The sequence below is a fragment of the Cryptomeria japonica genome, chromosome 5, assembly GCF_030272615.1.
Source record: "Cryptomeria japonica chromosome 5, Sugi_1.0, whole genome shotgun sequence".
Classification (NCBI taxonomy): Eukaryota; Viridiplantae; Streptophyta; class Pinopsida; order Cupressales; family Cupressaceae; genus Cryptomeria; species Cryptomeria japonica.
The window spans coordinates 508,648,715-508,670,981 of record NC_081409.1 but is presented as its reverse complement, the minus strand read 5'-3'; the positions used below and the strand labels follow the sequence as shown (position 1 = coordinate 508,670,981).

Genomic DNA, 22,267 nt, shown 5'->3' with positions numbered 1-22,267 from the left:
GGCAAGATATTATTGTTTGCATAGACTTAGATGGGTTCATAACACTTCACATGTCAAAAGAACTGGTATGTCAAGTTTATTGTTGATGAGAGTGAGAAATTCTGTTTTGCTTGGTGATGGCAAGTCACGCACGGTGAAAGGGATACTAGGTAGAAAAGACACTGGTATAATTGTAAGTAGCCAATACATATAATTCAAATCAGGATATAAGGTTTTACTTTTGTATAGGAAGCTTCCACATCTGATTTCAAGAGTAGTTCTTCTGCACATACATTATATTTTGTGTCACACTAAAAGGTGCAAATTAAAAAGCTAACATTTGTTCCATGAATATCTATTTTTAAATGTGATGTGGTGGCTCATAATTTTTGTTTAATTTTCAATAATCAATTAAAGTCAACTTACTAGATTAAGAAATTACAAGTACTTTTCAATATATCTATTATATTTTATTGGATGGCAATGTAAAATGATTTATCTTTGTTACATTTAGCATTTTTTTATTTAGTCACTAAAAATGAATAAAACACTTGTAATTTGTTTTTTTGTCCACTGAAATGCTCAAACAATCTAGACGCCCCATGTTTGGCAAACATAATATATAATTGAAATGATCTGCAGTATTGCTTAAGTTATACAATTACTCCATTTTTAATTTAAAAAAATGTTCAATTTATAAAGTACAAAAATTACTTAATCAAGGTATTTATCAAAGATGATGAATGGGATAACCATGGATGAAAACTTCAACACACAAAATGTTTAACAATGGATTAACACAGCTCTAGAAACATTCCTTGTAAAAGTTAATTGAAGTTTAACATGTCAATGTATTGAATAAATAATCAAAGATATTCCAATTATATATATGTATAAGCACAAATATATGGGTAGTTGATAGGCTAGATTACCTTTTTTAATCCCAATTTTATCCATAATTTGTGTAGATTCCTTGATGGCGTTCTCCAACAACTCTATTGCATCCAAAGTTTGCATATAACTTGATCGTTCCTACGAGCAAACGACCAAACTTAGCTTTATTAGGAGATTAAAAGGGTAAAAAATTTAATTGGAGACTTAAAATTGATATAATTAGAAATTTAGAAGTGTCAAACTAAATGATGAAAATTTAGTGATTTTGGAAAGCAATTCTACAATAGCATTTGAAAGAATGTATAAGTAATCTACTTTCTAAAGAAAACTATTACACATCAGATTAAAATGATATAAATCAAGCTACATGGACGTCCTCTTTGATAAGACAAAACTCTAAAAAATTCTTATTCATTATTTATATAAAATTGTTGCAAATAATTTATCTGACTTCTTAAAGATTTTGGGATCAATGATCAGTAAGTGCCACCCAATATTACCAGATTTAGGCTGTTTACTAAGAGAACAACAGATAAATCTTACATCCATTATTGAAAAAACAATCAAAATCCTATTACTAGAGAGGTATTAACTCCCCTTGTTGAATCCAATCTTTAACAAAACTAGTACTACTTTTCCTCATCTTTATTTATAAAGTTTACTTTTATTAAAAGATTATATAGACTTGTTCAAGAACTTGCAAAAAACAAATACTCCTATTTAGACTTAAAATTCATTGTTCAAACTAATTTTTACTCTTGGTTACCACTATCCTGACTCAGTGCCTTTTGCCTTTTTACAAGTTTCTATTAAGATTGTATTTTGAATTTGAAAAACCAACTCCACTCCAAGACTTGTCTACACCCTATGAAATAAATGTAGTTTGACTAGAAAGAATCTTTGTGGGAACCTTAAGCCCACAATAAGAACCATAAAGGATCTCCATCCTTATGTGCCTTGCATATGGATGTTTTTTTAAAACAATAACCACAGAAAAAGCTCAAGAAGCTCAGCAATAATCATCTTACCAAAGATATAGGACTCAATTTTATTACTACATTCATATTGGATCTTTCCCAATCCCTAGCTAATGATTTTGTTTTAAATCAAATAAGTCATCTAGCTTGAAAGATTTTTATCTAACATATTTCAAATAGCACTGTATCACTCATTTCAATCAATAAATTGAGACAAAGATCCTTCTCAAACTATGAATCTTTAGAAGGGATTACTTATCTAACCATCTCCTCAAACAATTATCAATTAGCTATATGCCAAAAATGGACCTAAAATAATATCAAATGAGAGAGACATCCACCAAAATGTGTCCTTGTGTACCCTTGAGGAAAGTAACTTGTTTTAGTGACTTCTTGGGGAAAGGAAATAAGTATTTGATGTTAGCTCTCAATAATAGCATTCCTAGCAATATATACTTAGTACTATATTCTTCAAAACTTCTAGTCTGACTCTACATCTCATTATCCATATTTTCCTTAGTGGCAAGTGGCATTTGAGAATTTCATTATGCGTATCTTTTGGTGAATGGAAAAAGAATGCATTGTATGATGAGTATTATACTATTCCTTAATTAATTTGAGATCATTTTTCTCTTTCAATGTGTATGAATTCAAAAATTTATGGAATGAAAACATCAATCTTTTTTTTTCAATCAATATGTTCTGCAATTAATATCAAACTCAATTTTAGACACCTTTATTTGTCTTCAGTTACTTAACTTCATGTGCACTTGTGCATATTTGATCTCAAAGAATTATTTCTTTTTGAGTTTCTAATAAATCCATAATTTAGTTCTCAAATACATATTTTATCAAAAACCCCAAGTGACCAACCTAATCAAATTCAAATCATACAATAGTAAACTTGTCTCTAAATATAAACTCCTTGCATTTTCATTGTTCTACTATAAAGATAAACAACATACTAGTTTGAAAATCCATCCAACTCTCCCACAGTTAGCAAAAATAGCAATAAGTGTGCAAGGGTCATATTATACCAATATGAAACTGAACTTTCATGTTCCCTTTTTTCAAATGTCATCAATTGATCATCATTTGTCAATCAATCCATTTGACTTGTGATCTTCCCATTCTGTTTGCAAATAATATCATTGTTTTCCTTTCTAACAACTTTCATAGGGTGAAGAGGGTTGTCACAAGCCCAACATTTTACAATCTCACCTGCTACACGTTGTTACTGTATTTTGCATAAAGAAAAATTAAGGAATTTAAATACTTATTAAGTTGTCAAGTCAACAAGTACAAGTCATTTGTGTTTACAAATTTTTGCTAAGCCCAAGTTTTTAAACTGTGCATGACTGTATAACCTTTTTCTATCTCTAAACATACCTTTGTAACCTAAAAATGCATTTGACTAACACTATTTCATCCATTTCATCATAATACATCCTTGAAGTGATTCATGTTCTATATTATAGCTATTATAGACAAGTTCACTATTTTCATCCAAGAAAAGGCGAAATGAACTAATGAACTGAATTTGGCATTGTTGTACCCATGCAAAAATTCCATACCGTGTCAAGTTTCCCAAGCACAAACCATGTTTCAACCCTTGTCTTGTTTTCTTCATCCTGTGTGGGTATTGTTTTCGTTGTTTTTTCTCCATTTTTACAAGGATCGTGGAAGGAAACGTTAGAAGTCATTTGTCGCACTAAGGAAGGAATTTAAGTAACGGATGCATTATTAAGGATCTTCAAATCATACAGATTGTATCTCAATGAGTAATGATGCATGTATGAAGAGCAGATTTGGAGTTTCAATGTTGGAATACAATCACCACACCAATGCATGCCAAGAAAAAAGATAAGAAGTTTTCAAAGAAGAAAGGTAGCTTTTGTTGAAGACATTTTCCAAGGCTAGAGATCAGACATACACCTATATGTGGAAAAGAAAAGTTGGAGAATCAAAGTCCAAAATATAGTGTAGAGGGGTGTGCTATTTGAAGGACATGGCATCTTAAATCTGTTTAATATCCTTTTGTAACTCTATGAGAAAAAAATTCAAAGCTCTAGTTCACATCAAAATCACTTACACAAGGGCATGCCTTTGTAAAGGAAATTTATTTCCAAATTTTTTTTTAAAAATGCACTACCAAGTGCACAACTCTCTAAAAGAAAAGAGGTCAATATATTAAAAAAGAATGCATTATGAGGTGCACACGTATATGAAGGAAAATGTTTTTAATTTTTCAAAGGGAAGATTTACACTATATAAAAGAAAACAAATTCTATATTCAAATCACGATTCCATTGTGAAGTACGACCCTCAAAAGGTAGGATGAGGTTGACTTGTCATAAGGATTGATGCCATTGTGAGGGGTGCATCTATAGAAAGGAGATTTATTTTTTTGTGTAGTCTAAATTGCATGTTTAGGTGCACACCTGTGTGAAAAGAAATGGACATTCAAGATCAACAATCAGATTACCATTATGAAGCACACATCTAATATAGATAAACTGAATATATGTTTCCAAAAGTTGAGATCCCATATTAGGGTACACACCCTATAAGGGTTAAAACATTTTTTTTGTGTTAACCATGTCCAAGTAGAGTACAAGGGTCACACCTAAATAAGTAGCCACTAGATTTGTCCAAAACGTTGTGACTGTAAACTATAATCATTTCAAAGATAAGTTGAAATCTAATATATATATATATATATATATATATATATATATATATATATATATATATATATGGATGGAGTAATCAATCACAAGGAGATCCATCTTTAAATAAACAAATTTAAACAAAAAAGAAAGCAAAATTGAAGGTTATAATTAGCAAGAAAAGGCACTAAGCATAGAACAAGTTTCATACTTAAAGGCATCAAATCTGGTGGAACAACATCAGAAAATTCACCATTGTGCTTTTCATAACAGCAGAACATGAAAAGAGCTGAACACAAATCAGCGGCAAAATTTCAGTCATCTACGACAATGTTTTTCAGCAAGCTTTCAAGGTCTTTGGCTGGGAATTACATTTCAAGAGAATTTCTCATTTAACTCCAGTGTTCCACGGGCGTTGGGGACGGGGGGACACAAGGACGGGACGGGGGGACCAAGGGCCTAAGTTTGGGGACGGCGGGGGGATGGCGGCGGGGGGTGGCAGGGTGGTGGTGGTGCTGATATAGTTATACATATACATATAGTACTTGAAAAACTAGTTTTGAAAAGATGTATGACAGTATTACAGTATAAGAATTACATTTCAAATGAGACTGTAGGAAATTTGAAATACTAAATCTAAATACCAAGATTTCTAAGTTGTGTTGTTATATGGAGCCTAATCAGACTCGAAGGTTAGATTTTCCCTACTTCTATCGGCGCAGTTTCCCCCTATATTTTTCAACGGGGGTTTGGGGGCAGCGCCCCCAAGTTGGGGTCAAGGGGCATCGCCCCTTGCGGGATCAAGGGGCAAGCAATACAAGGCGGGGTCGAGGGGCAGCACCCTGCGAGGCCAAAAATACTTATTATTTTCTAAAGGCGTCGGGTGTTATTTTTCTATTGGCCCACGTCCAATTGGCCAAAAAGTCACATGTTTATAGAAAAATGTTTTTTCTGTTTGCTTTTGACGTGGGTGACGGGAGACATCTGGGCGTCTCCCCGTCCCTCGAGAGACGTCTGCACGTCTCTCGAGAGACGGGGAGATGCCCAGACGTCTCCCAAGGATACGCCTAGACATCTCTTGGGAGACGTCTCCACGTCTCCCTGGGAGACACGGAGACGTCTCAGCATCCCGGCAGTGCTTGGGTGGCAGTGGCGGGACGGTGGGGCATGTCGCGTCCCTGTCCCCCCGTCCCCGAGACGTTTCTTACGGGGAGACGTGGCCAAAAAGGGGGGGGGGGGACGCATCCCCGTGGAACACTGTTTAACTCCTTCAATGATGCCTAATATCAGCAATCATTTGCATAAAAAATTCAGCGGTTCCCATTGAATCTTGGCAAATCATTTGTTTTTTAGTGGAATTCATCTAAATATATAAGCAAAGCAGCAAGGAGTTTTCAGGAGTAATCTTTATCATTTTAGTATGGTTTTCAATACCAACACTTCAATCATCATCTTTAGCTGCTACAAAGGTATTATGAAGATTTAGAAAAGGAAGATGGAAACCAACAGTTTAAAAATTCTGAAGCTTGCATATTTTTGGTTAAAGTTTGATGCAGAATCATCCAAAAAAGGGGTTTTGGAGCTTCCAAAGTTATGGGGCTCCAGCTGGGGTTTGCTAACGATAGAATTTCAGAATCAAACTTTCAAAGTGCCTTCAAAGGGTTTGCCATGCACAAATAGAAAAGATTCATCAAAATCATCACCCAAAGCTGCTTACCAAGATTTTCTATTTTTAATTGAAGTTAACTAAAGTTGTTGATCTTTTCAAGGATAAAATATTCTTAGTCTATTTTTAGCTAGAGTTATTTATAGCATGCTATTTTTAACCATCTCTAATTTTCCTAATTTGCTTTTGAGTCTTTATTTTTGGATTTCTTATCATGCAAGAGATGTAATTTCTACTGTTAGTTTGCAGTAATCTTTACCAGCAATCTAAGTAAACTTGCCTAAATTCAAACTTAGTATTAATAGACAAAATTTTGTAATAAAGCTTGCATTGCATGCAAGCAAGCTACTCTTGGAGTAGAATTTGTAGTTAGTTTTTTCATTTATTTCTCATGCAGAGTTTTGTAAATGTATATAAATAATTGTTTTTGGCATTTAGTTTATTCTTAGTAGTATAATTAGTCCAAAATTCATTATTCATTCAATTAAAACTTAGTAGTGTCCATCTTGTTTCTAAATTGCTAAAGAGATGTTTTGTATTATTTGTTATATGTGTTGAGGTATACCAAATTGATTTTAGCAAGTTTGCAAGTTTTGTATAGCATATTTACTCAAAATTGGAGATTGTGGCTTTGTATTGATTCCTTGATTTAATCAACCAAAGCACCTATATCCTTGGCCTATTCAAATCCTTGTGTGTACTTTCACTACTTACTCTATGCATTTAGCTAAACAACATCAAAGTAGTAGTAGTAGTTATGGAGTTTTGATCCAATTAAAAAGCATAAAAATCCTTTGCCTTGAAATGATGTGTGTGCTAGCCGTTTGTCCTACGCGAATCCAAAAAGAAATACCTTTGGTTTTGTGTAGTGTGAGCACAAACCACCCCATAAAACACTGTACAATTTATAAATAGCAAGTATGTATATTGTTCAGATTAGGTTAGCTTTTTATTACAAAGAGCTTCCCCCTCTAGTTTGAAGAGCAATTCTACCATGCATCTATTCCATTTTGTGTTGCATTAAAAGATGAAAATGAAAATGCTAAGATTTCTCTTCTATTTCAAAAAGCAATTCTACCATGCATCTATTCCATTTTGTGTTGCATTGAAAGGTGCAAGTTAAAATGATAACATATGGGTAAGTTGTTTTTAGAGTTGCATTTGTTGGCTTGAAAAGGTACAAAGAAGGAATAGTTGTTGCACACAAGATTCCTTTTGTTGTGCAAGGCACTTCTATTCCTATGCAAGAGATTTCTGTTATTAGACAAGAGATTCCTTCTGCTACACAAGACAGTGTTGTTGTGCAAGAGATTTCTTTTGCTATGTAACACTTAGCTTTAGTTGCTACACAAGAGATTCATGTTGCTACACAAGGTAACTCTTTGGCTATGCAAGGTACTCTTTCCCGCATAAGAACTCTCTTTTGTTGTGCAAGTTGATGAGTTGTTATCAAATATCATATTTCTGATACACCATTCCACACAGGTATCTAAAACAGTTCTTATTCATAAGAAGAATAGAAAAATCAAGATATGCATAGACTTGTGTAACCTGAAGTGTCATTTAAGGATAATTATCCCCTCCCAATAATAGGTCAATGACAGAACTAGAGATGTTGTCCATATTGGATTGATATTTCAAATACAATCAAATTGCAGTTGCAGGGTTTTATCAATATAGGAGCAACTTTTCAAAGAGCAATGGACATGACTTTTGGAGACTTGAAGGACAAAGTTATTGTTATATATTTGGCTGACCTCGCTATTTTCTCCAAACAACATTATGGTCATTTTTAGCATTTGACAAATGTTTTGGAAAGATACAAAACTTCATGGTATCTCCTTGAAACCCAAGACATCTATTTTGTAGTAACAAAAGGAAATTGTTAGGACATATTGTATCAAAAATTGATCATAACTAGGTTGATGCCATTCATAAATTGTCTTTTCTTACAAGCAAGATTAGTGTTCATACATTCTTAAGCAAGGTCAATCTCTCGAGAAGGTTCATACTTGAAATTTCAGAACTCACATAAGATATATCAGTAATGATGAATAAGACTGCAACTTTCAAATGGACCAAGGGAGGGAAAATAGCTTTCACAAAGATTGAAAAAGCTATTAGCAAACCTCCAGTATTGTATGTCGAGATTTAATTAAAAAAAATCTTATATTGCTACACTTCAGAGCATACCATGTTCACAATTCTTACACAAAAGCTCCCATTGCTTCCATAGGGGCCCCAGAGACAGAAGAATCTTCCCATGGAAACGTCTGTACTATCTATTCTATATCAACATTAGCTCCCCCACAAAAATGAGAGAAGTAGTTTCAAAGATCATGGGATGCAATAATCATAGCTAGAGAAGCATGTCTATGCCCTAGTAAGAGCAATTAAAATTTTCAGGTTTAAAATCTTGAACTCTCACACTTCAGTGTTTATATCAGATTCATTAGTAAAACCATTCTTATGCAACAAGAGATGGGTTCCAAGAGAGGCGACTAGATTGCTAATGTTCAAGAATATGATCTTGGAATAAGCCTACTAATTACAAACCTGATATCTCCACAATTCATATAAACAAATTTAAAAGCTTCTTATAATAACTTTGTAATATTTTTTAAATCAACATCGTGGTTCACACTGTATTTCATCATTAGAAAGAGGAAAAGTGAAATCAATTGCACAACCAAGCTCTTTAAAAAAAAGGGAAAGGAGAGAAGCAGAATTCAAGAGCTTAAGGAGAGTGAAAACCAATATGATAAGGAATAAGAAATGAAAAATCAAAAAATTGTTATGATTGAGTTATTATTAAGGTAAAGAGAAAGATCTTTAGTTAAAATAATTTGTAGTGAGGAATAAAGGCATGCTAAATTATAATTATAATAGGAGTTAATTAATATGATAACTGAATACAAAATTAATATAACTGAGAATGTTATAAAAAAATAATTACAATTGTGAGTATTGAAAAAATTAAATTAATTGAATTAGTTACAAAATATTACAATTGCTATGAAATAATATATTATAGTTAATATATTAAAAATATTATAACAAGTATTTTATGCATATTGGCCCATTAATGGGCCTCAATGGGTTGATCCATCTAACAACACAAAGAAAGATACCAAAAGAAGGGTGGATCATAATAAATTTCAATGGCACCTCGAAAAGAACCCTGAGGCCATCCGGGCTCAGGATTGGTGTGGAAATATACTAGCTTGGTGTGTACGAAAGCTCGAGGAGGGAACCGACAATGAAACTAAAGCAAAAGAAGCCTTGCTTGCCGTAAACTTGGCAAGCAAAATTTCGGCTTCCAAAGTTCACCTGGAGGATGACTCACAGATAATCATTAATGCTATCGTTGAAGGGGAGATGCAGATGTGGAAGCTGAATAAAAAAAATTAAAATTATTAAACAAAAACGGATATCATTTCAAGATTTCAAGATCTCCCATGTTAGGAGAGAGGGAAATGAGGTGGCCGACAAGCAGTCTAAGTGGGCAGCAAATTTAATGTGTGATAGAGAGGAGGAGATTTGGGATGATCTTTGAGCGGTGGCCATAGTAGATGACGGCATACGGTGAGCAATGAATACGCCTTGAGAGGATGGGGTATTGAATGCGATGCCCTTAACAAGACAATAGGAATGTGTGCCATAGTTTAAAGGAAGGGTAAGTGGTCATTTCACTCCACTGCAGATGTTGGCAGAGATATTTCCATTCAAAATGGAGGCAAATTTCTCTCTCCAAACCAAATAAAAAATGATAGCATTTTGGAGGAAGATACCCAATGACAGATTGCGGAATGTGTTCAAAATTGAAGACCCCATGTTCCTTCAGGAGGTGAAGATGATGCTCGGTGATGAGTGCCTAAAGGCAAAGTACAAATATCGAATGAACATAGATATTGCCTCCCTATTTTTGGCATGGTGTTTGGAATTGGGCAGCAAGGAAGAGGCGCATTGGCTCATGAACCAATGCGTAAGAGATGAATTGTGTTGGGGCGTTGGGGCCTTTGTGGATATTGCCAGTCTAGGAGAGGGATTTATTGTGCCAAGATGAGATCAGCTCCACATAGCAAAATACACACCTCTGTTGCGTCCCTTTCTCATTTGGAGTGCATCTTGTGACAAGGAGGATCACAGAGCAAAGGCACTGGTTGCCTGCAAATTTCATGAAAGAGTGCCTACGAGAAAGGGGGGAAGAGGAGAAGAAAAAAGGTGGTTGTAATGTCCCCTTTTCCGCTCTAGTTTGTTTTGGGGACTATTGGCCAATTCTGAGACCTGTTCATCAATCAGAGGAAGAAATTAGGGTTTCCTATTTTCTAGGAGGATGCTTTGGCGGTTTTGGTGGTTTGCATGTTGGAATTTAACAGTTCTAATTATGGATTCCTTCTGGGTTTTCATAAAGCTTCGCAATGGGGGTACGTGCATAGAAAGCAATGGAATTCAACCGACTTACTATTTTTAGTAATTGGTGGCAGAAGCAGCTAATTTCTCTGGGTTTTTCCTGAGATTTCTGAGAATTTCGCGATGGTATAACATGCAAATCAATCTGAAGACCTTTTCAGGACTTACTATTTTTAGTAAGTTCGGCAGCTACTCAAAATGTGGTTAAAATCACTTTGGAAATACTTACTATTTTTAGCAATATGCTATTTTTAGTAAGTACTATTTTTAGCAGTGCTATTTTTGGCAGGGGTTCTACAACTCAGCTCAGTGGTTATTTTTGACAGGCTCCTATGTTCGAACTCAGATGATTATTTCCGGCAATGCAATTCAATGCCTTGGTCTCAGCTCATTTTGAAAGTGTTCAGTATTTGGAAGCAAAAGTATTTTTTAATACTTTATTATTTTTCCCTTGGCCTAGGCGTAACTTGTGTATGACATAAAGGGGGCCGATTTGATATTTAAATTATCAACTTATAACCTAAGTCTGGATGTCCATGGAGGTATTTTTCATTAAAAAAAAAAAATTATGACTTTACATTATATATTTGGTGATTGATTATTTGGGCAGCCACTTAAGGGAGAAATACATTTGTTGCTAAATGAAATATTTTAATACTTGAGCGATTTGGTGAAGGAAGGAAATGAAGTGAAATGAAATGTAAATTAAAGGAAATTTGAATGCCATTGTTTAATCCCATATTGGAGGGAGGAGAAGTTCGACTTGGGGAAAAGTTATAAATAAGAGTGTTGGGCTCTTGTTTTGGTTATCCAAGAACAATTTTATAATGAAATGTTGTCGAAATGCAGAGTGAAAGCTTCAAGGAACGCTTACCTCCTAGCCATAGCTTGATTTCTTGCTTGCAATACAACAACTAGTCGAGCCAGAGACTGCTCTTCATTCAAAGGAGTGGATTGGAGATAATGTTGCAGATTTATGTATTAGATTTCTGATTTTTGGGAGTGTTGTAGTGTGTTTCCAGGTTGTTGTTTTCCAGTGTAGTTGAAGTGTGTTTTCGCTCGTAGCTCCTTGTGTGTGTGTCATCTCATTCTGGATGTTTGCTAGATCAATTCCTATGCCATGGCCGATTCATCCTGTAAGTTTTTGTTGAATATTTCGGAGTATGGGATTTTATATTGCAAGTCGTACTTTTCAGCTGTAGACGTTTTTGCTGGAGGTGTTTGGGGTTGTGTGTTATGTTGATTGTGTTTTATTGGAGTCATTTCCTCAATGTTGCCTTAATCGCTTTATGCCTAGGGTCTTTGGAGTGTGTTTAGAGATAATTTGGGTGTGTTGGGAGTGATTTAGAAGTGTTTGTGAGGATTTTCATGTTGCTGGTCTATATTTCCATCCTGCTGTTCATTCATATCAGATTTAGTTTTGGGGGGTTGAAGTTGGTTTTTCAGGTGTGTCTATTGGTGTGGTGTGAAGAGTCTTGGTGTTAAGTTGCAGCTATTAGTTTAGGTTTTGGCATTTGAATATCCATGATGAATCATATTGTAATGCTAGTTAGTAGTACTAACAACAACTTATTTGAACTCTCTTAGTCCCACTGCATAAGCGGAAGATGTTGGCCTTGTCGCCTAGTTTGGACAGTGAATCTAGTAATTTGTAATCCATGTTTGCATTGTAAAGTTGATTAGTAGTACTAATAGCTATATACTTGGATTGTTGCTCTTTGTCCCACTGCATAAGTGGAAGAGGCTATCTTGTTGCCTTTTTATCTATTGTAACACTGTCCTCCCACTGAATAAGCGGTTGAGTTGATTGTAATCTCATTTTTAGTCCTCCCGTTGAATAAACAATTGAGTTGATTGCTATTTCATTTCTAGTCCTCCTATTGCATAAGCGGTCGAGTGATTGTTGTTCTTTAGTTTGTAATCTTCTAATTGGCTGGTTGCACTGCCATACTGTTGTAGTAGTTCTTACACCCGCTGGATAAGCGAAAGGGGTTGGCTTAACGCCTAGTATTGTATTTGAGATTTCAATTCCAGCAGTTATTTGAGTTAACGATCCCCTTGACACCGTATGCTCTCACCCTCCCATATTGGGCTCTCGATGATCAGAAAGTGAAAGGGTTACTTTCAGCATTTCCTTTCTGCGTAAGTTTGATTATTCTAACCTTAACCAGCGAATCTTGTTGTGTCAAAAATCAAAATAAATTGTGGGGATATTACAGTCGTATCAAAGCTGGTTTTCCTGCTAGCCTGTGCATTCAGTTGATTAGAGATCTCCATGACCAACAGAGAAGTCCATTACTACATCAGAGAATCAGTAGTTGACACTATGGCAGAGAGAACGACAGAACAAAAGCAAGAGTAGAAAGAAAATTTGACACCATGATGGACATGATGTCCCAGTTGCTGGCTAAACTTAATCAAAATTATGGTGGGACTCATAATCAGCCCACTAATGGAGCTGAAGCTAGCATTTCTAATAATCCTAGAGGAACACTTGGAGGGTCAATTTCAAGACCTTTGCAACCCGTCTTCCTACCCAAGGAAGTGCTTCAAGCTGAAATTGAGATATCAACAGTGGATGAAATAAGGAATAGTTACATGGAGTATGCTTCTCTCCCTGCAGAGATCCGGAATATCCTCACCTTTGACCAGTTTATGAACCAAAAGAAGAGAGGTGGAAGATATGATAACCGCCCTTATGCTCCATGAGATTATCAACAAGCCCTTGGAAAGGTTACCCTAGCCCACTTTGACTAGAGTGATAAGTGTTCTGCTAGATCGTGGCTTCAGAAGTTGGACAATTATTTGTCCCAGAGACCAATGCTGGAAGAAGATGAAAAGACAGTAATTGAGGTTATGCATGATGAATCTCTCAAGGTTTCTTATGGAGCTAGTGATGGTGTTGAATGCACTCATGTGCTTCCAAAGGAAGAGAAAATGAAGATTCAAGAAGATATTGTCATTGAGATTATAGAACCAGCTATGATAGATCAGCCACAAGGAGGCCTGAATTCTTTTGGATCCCCTCTAATTGAGTCTAGCATTGTTTAATCACTTTCACCTCATCCTAGCAAGGAGTCAAACCATAGTTTGGGATTTCTTGAGTATGATGATGTTCACCAATTAGCTAAAAATGATGATGAGACAAGCTTTGAAGAGGAGGTACATGAGATTTGGGGCACAGCCATGGAATCACTACTGAAAGGTATGACAAAGATTCTGATTTTGGTATTCATCATAGCAGCAGTTCACTTTCTTTGAAAAATCAGTTTGTGGTTTCCAATGATAACCCATTGTTTGAGATGGGTATAGTGAAAACATATGACACTCCACTTTTTGAGTGGGAAGATCGAACATCACTTGGTTCTAGCATTGCACTTGGTGAAAATAACAATGTGTGGAAACCAAGAGAAGATTCAAGATCTAAGTTGGATGATACTTGGAGCTATGGTGACCACTTTTTAACTGAGCAAAGTAATCAGCCTTTTAGTATTTGGGATCCAGGTGCGAAGGCAGGTAAGGATGATAAGGAGACCATGTGGGATGAATTTCCCTTTGATCCGGATGATGAAATGGAACTTGATGAGGATTCTATATCAGCAAACAATGGTGACATTACACTTGATCTTGGGGCTGCCTTCTCATTTGATCAAAGTGACAATGGGGTGGAAGCAGATTTAAAAGTCTATAAGGCTCCTGATATTGAAGGGTTTGATGGTGTTCTTGAACATAAATCAGATCTATTAGTGCACAGTGTTGATCATCATCTTGGTGTTGAGCAATGTCATCATGTGGATGATGTGGGGTGTGAGACTAGGGACAACCAAGGTGTCGCTAAAGACAACAATGGAAATTTTGATTGTAATCAAAGGCTCGAAGAATTAGTGAAGTCTAATCCTATTTATGATATTGAGCATTTTCAGCTAGTTGGTGGAGTTAGACAAGAGTCTTGGAGCAGCTATGGGAGCAGCAATTGCAAGAAACAAATTTCTAACTTTTTCTTACAGCCCATCAACAGTACACCATCTCTGTATTATTATGAGTGGGATGGCTTCCAGGTTCTTGATAACCCATTCTTTGAAGTGGGCATTGAGAAAAGTTATGATAACCCTCTCTTCGTGATGGATGATAATACATGTGGTGAAGTCACCGAACATGAGATTGAGTATGGTTTCCAGTCTATGGATGATGTGATGTCAAATCATGAGGATGTGCCACATTTTATGGTTAGTAATCTTCCAAGGCTGCTTGATACTAAATGCATAAGTGGGATTGACGATGAAGACTCCACTTGGGAAGTGTTGAATCAAGATGATTTCAATATCTTTGACATCAAGGTGTTGTCAAAACACAGTTTAGTGGTTGTACAAGGTTTCATTGCAGCAGCAAGAAGTGAAGATTTCAGACTTGTTACTCATGAAGTAGGGGAGAAAGAAGGACCAAAACGTGGTGATTGCATGTTTGATAACCTATTCCTTGGGTTGAATGATAATGAGGCTCATACTAGTCCATTTTGGGAGTTGGATTTGAGGACAACATTTGTTCCATACTCCAATGTTGTTGAAGCTTTCATGGTTAGGCTTCAAGGGTTCACTAGAGGAGACATCAATTTCTTAAGTATGCACTTGGTCCTCACTAGCACTTGGGGATGTGTTGAGCTTTCTTCTCAGTGTGTTGGAAATCTTTGTTGGTTGGGAATCCAAGCTCGAGATCGTCAACATGGACTGAAGGAGCTTATTACATGTGGAAAGAAGGATCTTTGGAGGGGTAAGGAACAAATTTTCAGACTTGATGGTGTTGTTCTCTTCTTTACCAACCATTTGATGGTTCCTTTTTCTCATCAACTAGTGGATTGGGAAGATATTCTGAGCAAAGGATGTTTCTATGTGGAGTTGGAGTCACTTGAGAGGATATTTCCAGCCTTGGACGTGAGTAGATGTGTTGTTTTGGATGACGATTTCCTGCGTTGCAGCAACTGTTCATCTTCTTGGATGTTGATTTTCCAAAAATCAGATCTCAAGTCAATCATTTCAGACTTGGTGGACTGTTGGTGTACTCTTTTTCGAACTTCACGGTCTCCTAGCTGGATAAGTTTATGGTCTCATATGAGAGGAATGGCGAGTTGGGGCAATCGGTATCTCTGTATGGGAAGTGTTCAAGCTCTAACTAGTGGTTATTCTTATGCCCTCTCCTGTGCTTATGATTGGGACAGCAAGCCTTTGCTTTCTATGGTTCATCATTCTAAGGTGCTTGTAGTGGGAACTATAAGAGATTTAAGAAGTCTCCATGGTTGTATCAGAATAATTCAATTGAGGCCCAGTAGATTCATGTGGAGTTATGAGAATAAATTTGTTGAGCTCCTGCAAAGGATTGTTTTCCTCCTTGCAGGAAGATTTGGAGAAGTCACATTCACAGTCATAGCTCTGCTTGACACCTTGTGGAGACATGTTGTGGAGTTTGATTGTGAGTTGAGTAGACTTTATTTCCTATTGCCCAGGCTTGTGATAGACAGTGGCATTATGGATATTGATTACTCAGAGCTTTATGAGCATGAGATGCTGCATGATATTGATTTTAGTCCCTCAAGATTTTTCAATCTGAGCATCATGGATCGCAACATTTTGGAGTTACTAGGGAGGTTAGTGCAGTTGTGGTGTGATGTTTTCATTGATGTGATCAGAGTGGTGCAGCTGCAGCATCAGCATGGTGGGTTCTTCTTGAGACGCACATGGAACCCTAAGATCGTACTTGCTTGGGTATGGATCAGTTTAAAATTTCCTAGAGTTGCGGTAGTATTGCTTGAGGACAAGCAATTTTGGGAAGGGCGGATTATAATGTCCCCTTTTCTGCTCTAGTTTGTTTTGGGGACTGTTGGCCAATTCCGAGACCCGTTGGTCAATCAAAGGCAGAAATTAGGGTTTCCTATTTTTTAGGAGGATGCTTTGGCAGTTTTGGTGGCTTGCATGTTGGAATTTTACAATTCTGATTCTGGGTTTTCAAAAAGCTTCACAATGGGGGTACATGCATAGCAAGCAATGGAGTGACCAACTTACTATTTTTAGTAAGTGGTGGCGGAAGCAGCTAATTTCTCTCGTTTTTTCTGGGTTTTTTGAGAGCTTCGCGATGGTATAACATGCAAATCAATCTAAAGACCTTTTCAGGACTTACTATTTTTAGTAACTTTAGCAGCTACTCAGAATGTGGTTAAAATCACTTTGTAAACACTTACTATTTTTAGCAATATGCTATTTTTAGTAAGTACTATTTTTAGCAATGCTATTTTTGGCTGGGGTTCTGCAACTCAACTCAGTGGTTATTTTTGACAGGCTCCTGTGTTCGAACTCAAATAATTATTTTCGGCAATGCAGTTCAATGCCTTGGCCTCAGCTCATTTTGGCAGTGTTCAGTATTTGGAAGCAAAAGTATTTTTTAATACTTTATTATTTTTCCCTTGGCCTAGGCCTAACTTGTGTATGACATAAAGGGGGCCGATTTGATATTTAAATTATCAACTTATAACCTAAGTCTGAATGCCCATGGAGGTATTTTTCATTAAAAAAGAGAAGATTATAACTTTACATTATATATTTGGTGATTGATTATTTGGGCGGCCAATTAAGGGAGAAATACATTTGTTGCTAAATGAAATATTTTCTTACTTGGGTGATTTGGTGAAGGAAGGAAATGAAGTGAAATGAAATGTAAATTGAAGGAAATTTGAATGCCATTGTTTAATCCCATATTGGAGGGAGGAGAAGTTCGACTTGGGGAAAAGTTATAAATAAGAGTGTTGCGCTTTTGTTTTGGTTATCCAAGAACAATTTTATAACGAAATGTTGCCGAAATGCAGAGTGAAAGCTTCAGGGAACACTTACCTCCTAGCCATAACTTGATTTCTTGCTTGCAATACAGCAACTAGTCAAGCCAGAGATTGCTCTTCATTCAGAGGAGTGGATTGAAGATAATGTTGCAGATTTATGTATTAGATTTCTGATTTTTGCAAGTGTTGTAGTGCGTTTCCAGATTGTTGTTTTCCAGTGTAGCTGAAGTGTGTTTTCAATCGTAGCTCCTTGTGTGTGTGTCAGCTCGTTCGGGATGTTTGCTAGATCAATTCATATGCCATGGCTGATTCATCCTGTAAGTTTTTGTTGAATATTTCGGAGTATGGGATTTTATATTGCAAGTCATGCTTTCAGCTGTAGATGTTTTTGCTGGAGGTGTTTGGGGTTGTGTGTTATGTTGATTGTGTTTTGTTGGAGTCATTTCCTCAATGTTGCCTTAATCGGTTTATGCCTATGGTCTTTGGAGTGTGTTTAGAGATAATTTGGGTGTGTTGGGACTGATTTAGAAGTGTTTGTCGGAATTTTCATGTTGCTGGTCTATATTTCCAGCCTGTTGTTCATTCATATCAGATTTAGTTTTGGGGGGTTGAAGCTGGTTTTTCAAGTTTGTCTAATGGTGTGGTGTGAAGAGTCTTGGTGTTAAGTTGTAGCTATTAGTTTGGGTTTTGGCATTTGAATATCCATGATGAATCATATTGTAATGCTACTTAGTAGTACTAACAACAAGTTATTTGAACTCTCTTAGTCCCACTGCATAAGTGGAAGAGGCTGGCCTTGCCGCCTAGTTTGGACAATGATTCTAGTAATTTGTAATCCATATTTGCATTGTAAAGCTGATTAGTAGAACTAACAACTATATAATTGGATTGTTGCTCTTTGTCCCACTGCATAAGTGGAAGAGGCTGACTTGTCGCCTTCTTATCTATTGTAACCAGAGAAACGGGACTCGCCCGGATTTGGCGAGTCCGAGTCCGAGTCATGCTCGGCGAGTCCCAGGGGCTCCGACTCGGACTCGTCCGAGTCTGGTGAGTAAAATCGCCAGACTTGCCGAGTTGGCGAGTTTGGCCCAAACTCGCCAAACTCGGTGAGTCCCGAGCCTCGGACTCGGTCGACGTCAAGCCAAAACGAAAACACAAAAAAAAAAAATTTGCAATGTTTTTTTAAGTCCTTTGTTTTATGCTAATTGTCTTCTAGCCCTAAAACTGACTTTCATTTCATTCACTTGCAAAAAAAGGAAGAGTAAAGTGAGTTGGGAAGAAAAACATAGAAGAAAAACCAGCAAGAAGGAAGCTCAAGTTTTCTTCAATTTGTCACATTGGAGCTGCATTGTGTTTCGATTTGGTGCATCAAGAGTTGGATAGGAAGACTTTGCAACTCGTTTCAAGATTAGTTTGGTTTTTTGAAGATTAGTTTGTTTCTTGTATGCAAAAAACTCAATTTTGTATCCATTTATTTTGAAAGTTTTACATCTTTCAAAATCTTTTGTATGTGTATGTAGCATGTAGTATGTAGTTGTAGTGTTGTACTATGTAGGGTTTGTAAATTTATTTTTTTTTAAAGTAGGGTTTCCTTTTGACAAACCCTACTTTATTTTTTTTGAATGTATGTAATATGTATTAATTTTATTTTGTATTTGTAATGTTTTATTGCAGCAAACATCACTTTATTATTTCAATTTGCCTCAACTTCAAGTTTCACAAAACTATCCTAAAATGTCTACTTCAGCTTCTAGACCCCCCATTAGAAAGGACCCTGCTTGGAAATATCATGAGGATTTTCCAGGGCAAGGGAAGGGGTAAACAAAATGTATGTTTTGCAAAACAATATTCCATGGAGGTATATATAGGCTGAAATACCATATTGTTGGTGTGCGTGGACATGATGCCGAACCATGCCTAAAAGCAGTCCCTGAGGCCGTACGTAATTGTTATGTAATGGTTGAGGAGATTGAAAGAAAAAAGAAACAAAAGGAGGATCGAGCAGCCATTGGGAGAGAGACAATTTTAGGAAGAGCGACACAGTTAGGTTGTGTTGGAGGCCCTTCTTCCTTACCTCCATATCGTCTCACTCAATTTGCTACTGCTGGTGCTTCTGTTTCTGCTTCTGCTTCTATAAGTGGCAGTGCCACCGCCACTTCTCATGCTCCTACCACTAGTAGTTGTAGTGGGAATGTTACCATTGGACCTAGGATTCGTAAATCTAGGTTGGATTCCTTCTTTGTGCCTCGCACTACTCCTGGGTCCCAACCGTCGCTTGAGGGCATGGGTTGGAACAAGGAGGTCCATGATGCTGCTAAAATGGCAGTTGGCAAGTTTTGGAGCTACAGCTGTATTCCATTCTTTGTAGCCAGGTGAATGTTTTACTAACTTTTATGTTTGATAACTTTGATTGTTTTAATTTTTATACTTAACTTATCTCATTGAATTTTTATACTTAACTTATCTCATTGAGTTTCTTTGCGACACGTCTCCTTATTGGCAACAAATGGTTGATGCCATTACCATATGCGGGGCGGGGTTCAAAGCCCCTAGTGAGAGTGATTTGAGGGGACCCATTTTGTCTCAAATGGTGGATGATGTGAAAAAGGATTTAGATGAACAACACCACATATGAAGCACTAAAGGTTGCACCATCATAACTGATGGTTGGACGGATAGGAGAAATAGAACTCTCCCTAATTTTCTTGTTTCTTCCGCAGGTGATTGATTAATTTTAGTTTCATATAGTCTTTAATTTTTTATTTTTTATCTAATGGTTTATTGAATGATCATTGACCTAGCTTTATTTTTTTATTTCAAGGGGCACCGTTTTCATCTAGTCCATTGATGCCTCCGCCCATTGCAAGAATGCCACCTACCTATGTGAGCAGATAGAGGAGGTGACTGAAGATGTGGGTGAGGAGAACGTGGTACAGGTGGTGACCAACAATGCAGCAAATTATGTTGCTGCGGGTAAACTTTTGATTACAAACTAATTTTGTTTGCAAATTAATTACTATCTTGTAGTTTGTACCTCCATTAATTACAATTTACAATGCAACAAATTATGTTGCTGCAGGTAGACTATTGATGGAGAGGCACCCATCTATAGTTTGGACTCCATGTGCTGCTCATTGCATTGACCTCATGTTGGAGGATATTGGAAAAATCCCATGGGTCAAGAGATGTGTAGAAATGGCAAGAAATGTCTGCAAATTTGTATATAATCATTCATGGGTGTTGGCTCTTATGAGACAATACACAGAGCAGAAGGAGTTAGCTCGTCCAGGAATCACAAGATTTGCCACAGACTTCCTCACATTGCAGTCCATGCTTAGGTCTAAGTCTGCCTTGAGACGTATGATTGTTGGTGAGGAGTGGTCTTCCTCATCCTATGCTACCACCCCTGCAGGGATAGAGATGGCAGACTGCATTTTTTATGAGCAAGGCTTTTGGGTCCCTTGTGATGAGATAGTGAAGGTAAGTTTTTTATAAATTCTACAATTTAACTTCATGTTTTATAACTTATTATATGTATTCTCTTATTTGCTCATTTTTCTAAATTACACAATATTTTCAATTTTGCAGTTTGTTAAGCCCTTGGTGGTTTTGTTGCGAGTTGCGGATGGAGATAAGCCCGCAATGGGCTATATATATGAGGGCATGGATAGGGCGAAGGAGGCCATCAAATTCGTCTATGGAGCAAATGAGAGCAAGTATGGTCCCATTTGGGAGATCATTGGTAGGAGATGGCATCATCAGCTTCATAGGCCCATCCATGCGGCAGCCTATTATCTGAATCCGGCATTCCGTTTTATCCCTTCTTTCAAGGCTGATGTGGAGGTCCTTAATGGGCTATATGCAATCATGGAGAAGATGGGACCTGCTGGTACTTCTCAAATAGACCTTTTTCGAGAGCTACAGATGTTCTCAAATGCACAAGGGGAGACCTTCTCTCGTCCTGTTGCCAAAGACGATAGGACAACTATGATGCCAGGTAAAAATAAATTGTTAGGCTTAATTTTAGTTTTATTCAATACTATATTGTAACTTGTTAAATGAGTTCATGAGTGAGACTGATTTTATTTATTTTTCTCATTTCAAACTCAGATCATTGGTGGAACTTTTTTGGCCCAAAGACACCAAATATTCAGAAGTTGGCCATTCGCATCTTGAGCCAACCATGCAGCGCATCAGGTTGTGAGCGCAATTGGAGTATGTTTGAGCACATACACTCCAAGAGGCGCAATAGATTATCTGTGGAGAAGATGAATGATCTCGTCTTTGTTCACTACAACCTCCGCCTGAGAATGAGAAAGAATGCAATAGTTGACATGTCTCCTATCATTCTAGATGAGGTTGATCTTGAAGCAGAGTGGGCCAATGAAAATCAGACAGCTCCTGGGACTCCTACAGCTGTATTTAGTGATGATGACATTGATTGGATTGACCAGGTAGATATAGAGGCTGAGGTTGTAGCCATGGTAGAGGAGGAGCAGAGAGCACGAGCAGAGACAGGAAATATTGAGACTCAAAGTGACACAATTGTTCTTGATGTTGGCGAGCATGACACAGCTGTTCCTGATGTTGATGAGCATGGCATGGTGTCACGAGGAGCGACTATGGCTGCTGAATCATCCAGGACCTACTTTAAACGCCTTCGCAAGGGGCCAGGGCGAGAGGGTGCAGTTGCACGGCCCTCTGAGCCATAGGCTTGTACACTTGTAGTTGTATTTAGCATTTACTATTTACCTTTCGTATTTGTATGAAACATTTGATGATGATCATATGATGACATGGATTTTTTATTCCATGAGTTTTGTAATATTGTATACATTTGACAATATTT

At 36.9% G+C, this 22,267-nt stretch overlaps 1 protein-coding gene across 12 annotated transcripts in view; it reads right to left on the bottom strand.

Annotated features, from left to right (window-relative positions):
• The window catches only part of LOC131064878 (digalactosyldiacylglycerol synthase 2, chloroplastic), a 95,446-nt gene that overhangs the window by 25,816 nt on the left and 47,363 nt on the right, over positions 1–22,267 (bottom strand). For all 12 annotated transcript variants that reach the window (XR_009111328.2, XM_057999198.2, XM_057999195.2 and 9 more), the window contains one exon: positions 912–1,011. Coding sequence is in view for 11 of the 12 variants with exons in the window: in XM_057999198.2 (XP_057855181.1) it covers positions 912–1,011 (100 nt within the window). In the remaining variant the exon portion in view is untranslated. The remainder of the gene's footprint in view (positions 1–911; positions 1,012–22,267) is intronic.